At 46.6% G+C, this 7600-nt stretch overlaps 1 protein-coding gene across 1 annotated transcript in view; it reads left to right on the top strand.

Moving 5' to 3' along the window:
• The window catches only part of LOC311129080 (inositol 1,4,5-triphosphate receptor associated 2-like), a gene marked incomplete at its 5' end in the record, with an annotated part of 27809 nt that extends 20479 nt beyond the window's left edge, over positions 1 to 7330 (top strand). The window contains 13 exons of the mRNA XM_084161349.1: positions 21 to 128; positions 248 to 408; positions 865 to 949; positions 1176 to 1224; positions 1364 to 1397; positions 1477 to 1617; positions 1796 to 1930; positions 2042 to 2198; positions 2265 to 2308; positions 2432 to 2568; positions 2815 to 2919; positions 5198 to 5317; positions 6273 to 7330. Coding sequence (XP_084017475.1) covers positions 21 to 128; positions 248 to 408; positions 865 to 949; positions 1176 to 1224; positions 1364 to 1397; positions 1477 to 1617; positions 1796 to 1930; positions 2042 to 2198; positions 2265 to 2308; positions 2432 to 2568; positions 2815 to 2919; positions 5198 to 5317; positions 6273 to 6537 — 1541 coding nt within the window. The 3' untranslated portion in view covers positions 6538 to 7330. The remainder of the gene's footprint in view (positions 1 to 20; positions 129 to 247; positions 409 to 864; positions 950 to 1175; positions 1225 to 1363; positions 1398 to 1476; positions 1618 to 1795; positions 1931 to 2041; positions 2199 to 2264; positions 2309 to 2431; positions 2569 to 2814; positions 2920 to 5197; positions 5318 to 6272) is intronic.
• Between the last annotated feature and the right edge of the window lie 270 nt (positions 7331 to 7600).

Genomic DNA, 7600 nt, shown 5'->3' with positions numbered 1-7600 from the left:
GCATGGTGGAATTGCTGCAGCGCTCTATAATGTGTGTGTGTGTTCCAGCCTGTTGCCAGTACTTGAGGAGGAGGAGGGCATACAGGAGTCAGTGGTGCAGGTGCCTACAGTGGAGGGGGACTTGGCAGGTAGGAGGAAATAGAGGAGCTATGGCCTCCTGCCAACATTGTCTCTGTGTACGTGAGTGTGTGAGAAGGTGAAAGTGTGTGTTTGCATGTGTGTAACACTCCTTTCACTGGCTCTACAGGGACTGTCAGTCTGGCAGGGGACGGAGGCTCTCAGACCATGGATGGACTGACTGTTACGTCCACTGACCCATCACATGGTCCAAGGGATGCTATGACCCCTGACCCGTCAGGAGCCAAAATTGACTCACTGGTTCTCAGGAGCAAGTTCAAGAAGGAACTGGTGAGCGGTCTATTTAATGATATATGGCCCCCTGTCTCAAATGGCACCCTAATCCCTAGTGCACTACAAGGGGTTCTGATCAAAAGTAGTGCACTATGTAGGGAATAAATCATTTGAGATAAGAGCGCTGTGATAGTGAGAGACCTTATGACTTATTGAGAAAATGTAATCATTCCTGTCTTGGAGTGAACATTCTTTCACTTTAGTCGACTCTGTGCTTATCTACACAGGGAAGCACTTCACAGCGCTCTGGCAGAATGGATGATAGTCCTACAGTATACCTAGCTAGATCTGTAAATGTTACATTGGTTACCGGATACAGTCTGTTAGATCATTAGAATCGAGTGTGTGTGTGTCTGAGGCGGAGGATAGCAGCGAGACCGAGAAGTGTGTGTGTGTACAGTGAGGGAGAAGTGTGTGTGTACGGAGGGTGTAACGTTCACCGCAATCATCCAGGAGCTGTCTCACAATATGGATGTCATCGAGGAAGGGAAGGTACCAGAGGACCTGAGTGAAACCAGTGTTACCACTGAGAAGGAAGGTGAGTTAACCCCAGATTCCTCAGCTGATAATGTTCTTAATATTTTAATGCTAGTATAAGTCTAATTACTGACTGAAGTCAAAATGAAATTGTCACGTTGTGTGGTCGATATAGTTTTTCTAATCTCCCTCTTTCTATTGTAAAAGAGAGATCAATAGCAAGACCAATGATTTGATATTTTAAAACATGAACCTCTTTCTCGCTCTCTCTCTGTGTGTCGTACCAGCTGAAACCTCTGTTGTTTCTGAGGACTCAACCATAGGGGACAGAAGCAGGTAGGCTACTCAACATACAGTACAATACCTCATATTTTAGAGATGCATTGCAAGATAATATAAATGCTCTCAGGTACTGTGACACTCATAGCTCTGTTTTCTAGTGACATATACTGTAATACTGTTTTCCTCATTGCAGCCTGTCCCCTAACGAAAAGGAGATTGAGGTAGTGGTAAGCATTCCAACCATTTATTTCTCTTGATTATCTCTGTATGTACCATAGAGTTAAGGCTGTGTTGTCTATCTGTCAGACGGAGTTCCAGCGCCTGTCCTTGGGCTTTAAGTGTGACATGTTCACCCTGGAGAAGAGGCTGAGGCTGGAGGAGAGGTCACGGGACCTGGCAGAGGAGAACGTCCGGAGGGAGGTGTCCAGTTGCCAGGGACTACTACAGGTGAGAGGTGTGAGAGGGAGGGACTGGGGACAAGGGAGACAGTTGAACCACATGTAAAGGGACAGGGTTGAAGCGGGGGACACAGGAGTGAGGTATCCAAATGTAGCTGTCAGGACCTGCTACAGGTGAGAAGGGTATACAATTTCTATTTTACCTTCCTTGTATCTGCTCTTGCCAGGCCCTGTCTCCTCTGTGTGAGGATGATAACCAGTCTATGGAGATCATCCAGAGACTTCAAAAGAACCTGGACATCCTCATCCAGTCCATGACCAGAGTGTCCAGTCGCTCAGAGATGCTGGGCGCCATACATCAGGTACAGTACAATTGAATTGCGTGATTTGTCCCCCTCTCTCCTCCCCTTTGAGGAGTCATATAGGTAGACTGTGTAGGTCTGCGTCTGTGTGATGTCTCTCTCCCCCTCCAGGAGTCTCGTATAGGCAAGGCAGTAGAGATAATGATCCAGCATGTAGAGAACCTGAGGAGGATGTACACTAAGGAACATGCTGAGCTCACGGAGCTGAGAGAAAACATGCTGCAGAACGAGAGGTCCTTCGGAACCCACTCTGGAGGAACACACTCAGGTGAGGAACACACATACACACCTCTATCTTATGTTTCTTTCTAATACTGAATATTTTTTCCTTCAGATGATTTCAGAGTCAAGAAACAATCTGGATCGGCGTACTATAAGGTAGGTCAGTAGGTTCAGTGAATGATACTGTACTGCTGTTTTAGTCACTGTAGTAATCACTGTCTGCATCTGTGCACTGTCTTGTATTTGAAAAAAGGGTTTCCCTATTCCTCCTTTCCTCAGGCATCAGCCCGACGGGTCAGCATAGCAGCTATCCCCCGGTCCGGTGGGGGAGGGGGACCCATGCACTTTGACATGCCCAATAAAGCACAGGACACCACAGAGACTGAGGCAGAGAGACTCACTCGCAGATCTCCCTGGTAGGTAGACTACAGCACTGTGTGTGTGTGTGTGGGAAATACGGAGTTGTTGAAGAATATTTCAACGCAGTCTTGACCCTGCTTTGCAAAACAAACACCATTCTGATTTCTGAGGAAGAAATTTGCATCTAGGTGTTTGTAAATTAGGGGCCTTTGTTAAAACATGACGTGCTGGTTGTGTAGTCTGTGTTGGGTGTCGTGTGGAATGTGACGTGTGGATTGTGTATGTATGTGGTGTGGTTACAGGAATGTGACAGGGAAGAGCACGACGCGTCCTCCTCTAAAGCGCTTTGTTAGCTCCGGGGCTTGGGTTGAGACTGACGAGCCTTCACTCATGATGATGATGAAGGGGTAAGGCCTGATGTCTGCTGTGTGTCAGAAGCACACGTGTGTCGCACATTACCTCAACCTGAAAACAAACATTCTGCATGATGTGTACATTTTAATTTACCCAACCATGTACTCTATGTACAGTGAGGGGAAAAAAGTATTTGATCCCCTGCTGATTTTGTACGTTTGCCCACTGACAAAGAAATTATCAGTCTATAATTTTAATGGTAGGTTTATTTGAACAGTGAGAGACAGAATAACAACAAAAAAATCCTGAAAAACGCATGTCAAAAATGTTATAAATTGATTTGCATTTTAATGAGGGAAATAAGTATTTGACCCCTCTGCAAAACATGACTTAGTACTTGGTGGCAAAACCCTTGTTGGCAATCACAGAGGTCAGACGTTTCTTGTAGTTGGCCACCAGGTTTGCACATATCTCAGGAGGGATTTTGTCCCACTACTCTTTGCAGATCTTCTCCAAGTCATTAAGGTTTCGAGGCTGACGTTTGGCAACTCGAACCTTCAGCTCCCTCCACAGATTTTCTATGGGAAGTCCCATGTAGCTCAGTTGGTAGAGCATGGCGCTTGCAACGTCAGGGTTGTGGGTTTGATTCCCACGGGGGACCAGTATGAAAATGTATACACTCACTAACTGTAAGTCGCTCTGGATAAGAGCGTCTGCTAAATGACTAAATTGTAAATTAAGGTCTGGAGACTGGCTAGACCACTCCAGGACCTTAATGTGCTTCTTCTTGAGCCACTCCTTTGTTGCCTTGGCCGTGTGTTTTGGGTCATTGTCATGCTGGAATACCATCCACAACCCATTTTCAATGCCTTGGCTGAGGGAAGGAGGTTCTCACCCAAGATTTGATGGTACATGGCCCCGTCCATCGTCCCTTTGATGCAGTGAAGTTGTCCTGTCCCCTTAGCAGAAAAACACCCCCCCCCCCCCCCCCCCCCACCCCCCACCCCCCAAATTGTAAAGTGGTTATCCCACTGGCTATAGGGTGAACGCACCAATTTGTGAGTCGCTCTGGCTAAGAGCGTCTGCTAAATGACGTTAATGTGCCCTTGAGCAAGGCACTTAACCCTAATTGCTCCTGTAAGTCGCTCTGGATAAGAGCGTCTGCTAAATGACTAAAATGTAAATTTAATGTAAATGTTTCCACCTCCATGTTTGACGGTGGGGATGGTGTTCTTGGGGTCATAGGCAGCATTCCTCCTCCTCCAAACACGGCGTGGTGAGTTGATGCCAAAGAGCTACATTTTGGTCTCATCTGACCACAACACTTTCACCCAGTTCTCCTCTGAATCATTCAGATGTTCATTGGCAAACTTCAGACGGGCATGTATATGTGCTTTCTTGAGCAGGGGGACCTTGCGGGCGCTACAGGATTTCAGTCCTTCACGGCGTAGTGTGTTACCAATTGTTTTCTTGGTGACTATGGTCCCAGCTGCCTTGAGATCATTGACAAGATCCTCCCGGGTAGTTCTGGGCTGATTCCTCACCGTTCTCATGATCATTGCAACTCCACGAGGTGAGATCTTGCATGGAGTCCCAGGCCGAGGGAGATTGACAGTACTTTTGTGTTTCTTCCATTTGCGAATAATCGCACCAACTGTTGTCACCTTCTCACCAAGCTGCTTGGCGATGGTCTTGTAGCCCATTCCAGCCTTGTGTAGGGCTACAATCTTGTCCTTGACATCCTTGGAGAGCTCTTTGGTCTTGGCCATGGTGGAGAGTTTGGAATCTGATTGATTGATTGCTTCTGTGGACAGGTGTCTTTTTTACAGGTAACAAGCTGAAATTAGGAGCACTCCTAATCTCAGCTCGTTACCTGTATAAAAGACACCTGGGAGCCAGAAATCTTTGATTGAGAGGGGGTCAAATACTTATTTCCCTCATTAAAATGCAAATGTTTTTCTGGATTTTTTTGTTGTTATTCTGTCTCTCACTGTTCAAATAAACCTACCATCAAATTATAGACTGATCATTTATTTGTCAGTGGGCAAACGTACAAAATCAGCAGGGGATCAAATACTTTTTACCCTCACTGTATGTAACAAGTCTGTAGTTGAACGTACAGTCAGGAGTACAACCTGCGTACATAACAAGTGCATGTGGAACATTGATTGCAGAGTATCTTTGTGTGTTTGTGTACATGCCCTGAGCATGTATGTAACAAAATAAATGTTGTGTTAAACAAGTGTGTGTGTGTGAGACATGCATTAGTGTCGGTATGTGTGTAATGTATTTTTTTGTGTGTGAACCGTGCATGCCCGTCCCATCCCACAGGCCTGCTTACGACGCAGACTCCCCTTCAGAGGAGGAGAGGAGGGAGGAGCCTGTTCAGAGGAAGTCCAGTCTCACTGAGCTGGGCAACAAAATCACCGCCCTGATTATGCCCAACAAGACGTTAGTAGTGAACCAACCAACCATGTTTAGCTATCAGCTACAGCCAGGCAGCACTGCTTTTCACTGCTACGTAGCTGGTTAGGCTTAGTAGCTTCTCTGCCACTCCTGAGGCTTATACACTTTTCACACCATCGTGCCGACCTGAACCACACTGTACTGTGCTGTCTCAGATATGTATTTTTTGCCAACTACGATGGGGTGGATGCGTAACGAGGGCAGAGCAGTATAACTCTGCTTGGCTCAGTAGTGTGAAAAGGCTTCTAGATGCTGTAGCCTGGATTCCTGTCTGTTTTCTGCTTTAGCCATCTGCTTGCCAAATGTAAAGCAGTTGGTTAAATCAGAAGCAGATCTGGCTTCCAGGCTGTGCTGCTTTAGGTCCAGGGAGCAGACTCTGGTCCAGATTGACTGAGCAGAAAGGCTGGCGTAAACAATATACCTGGTCTAGAGCAAACGCTTTGTGAATCTGGCCCAAGTCTCTGAGCCCCGAGCGGTCTCTGGACATGTTGTTGTGGTATGGTGGGGTACTCGGTCTCAGTTCAGTGTTTCTGCTTCAAACAAACTCTGTCAGCTCTAATCTCTTCCATGCATTCCCATCAGGAGAACTGCTGTGACTGTGTGTGTGTGTGTGTGTGTGCGCCCCCTCTGGAGTGTATGTGAGACATGCATTGCCTTGCCGCTCAGCATGTTGCAGTTCTCTAGTGCTCTATTTCTATTTTCTATGTACCAGGTGTGTGCTACAGAGAACGCTTTGGAGTGGTGGTCAGTCCATGCTGCTAACACCATCTTAACTTAGCCTAGCATCGCTACATCACTGCTTTGGGAAGACAGACAACCAGCTGACTAAAGCAGACTGACTGTCTCATCCAGACATTAGCTTCGCTTTGGCTAACCAAGGCTAAGTTTTACTTGGCGTCCATTCTAAATCTTCTCTTTCCTTCTCTCCCGTTCTCTCCAGTCCCAGCCTGGCAGAGCAGGCTGCAGCAGCCCCGTGTTTGGGCTACTCCTCCCGGCCTGCGTCTGCAGCCAGTGGGTCCCGGGGACTATGGCTGTGGCTGGCCCTAGTAGTGGTCCTAGCAGGCCTCCTGGCCCTCCTAGCCAGCCTGGTGCTGCAGCCGGCCGTGGACGCAGCGCCCGTGGGGACCGGGGACTCCTGGGTGACCATCCAGCAGCTCCTGTGGCCCTACACAGGGCTGAGGCACAATGGACAGCCACCGGTTTAGAGGTGCTGTGGCCCCAACAGACAGAGTGATGGACAGGCAGGCCTCGGGGTATGTTCAACCCCTGGACGGTCTTCTTCTGCAACTTTAACCATCACGTGTGTTAGACTAGTTAGTGTGTGAAGAGAGAGCACTTGAAGACAGAAGCAGTCGGTGTGTTGGTACTGGGGCTACTGAACACTGACCACCACAGCTAAGGGAGATTTCCTATTGGTGCCCGGAGACATTCTACCACGCCATTACAGAAGGGGGATTGTAATGTTATTGGCCGGTTGTTGGCTGTTGTATATGTGGGCACAATGTTGACCAATCAAGTCAAGAAGGACACTAGCGTTGGGTTGTCCAATCATGTAATGGACTTCAGCGCATGCTATCCAATCACGTCACACCTTTTGAGCGTTTGTTGGTCCATCATCCTATGGACATCAACATGCTTGCTCATGGACAGTGGATTTAGCAGTTTTTGCTTTTCAAAACACATTTCATAGTAAACTTCTGAATCTATTATGGCGGTTGCCTGAAGAGGCCACCATTTTAAGAATTATTTTGCATTAATTTGGTGTTGCAGGTGAAATCGTTTTTAAAAAATTAAATGTATGAACCTTGGTAATACGCTGCCATTTTTTAATGTTTAATTTATCGTTTGACAGCATTAGACTGTGTGGGGATATGTGAATATCTATTATATTGCATCTGTTTTTGTCATAACCAGCGTTTGTTACAAACTCACATATGGTTTTTACTCTACTTCTTTAAATGCTCACTTATGAAATTCATACTTTTGTATGTTCCAAAGATGGGGAGTGAAACTTTACACAATAAAGGAACTTTATTCTACAGAAATAAGCTTTGTGGTTTTACATGAGGGTCCATCTGTTGTAAGGGTTAGAGGTCTATTAAAGTTCACAGTGAGCAGTCAGTCATACCCACGTTGTTCCGTAGGTTGAAGTTGCCGCTAACCTCTGATACAAGATCAGATATACATATTCCCCCTAATGGTTAAAGTTATGATCGGGAATAGTCAAATCTGATCTTAGATCTGTGGTTGTTGGCTACTCCGACATAG

Source organism: Coregonus lavaretus (genome assembly GCF_964263955.1).
Source record: "Coregonus lavaretus genome assembly, chromosome: 5".
Taxonomy (NCBI): Eukaryota; Metazoa; Chordata; class Actinopteri; order Salmoniformes; family Salmonidae; genus Coregonus; species Coregonus lavaretus.
Note: the sequence above shows the minus strand (reverse complement) of the source record. Positions and strands in the feature narration are given on the sequence as shown.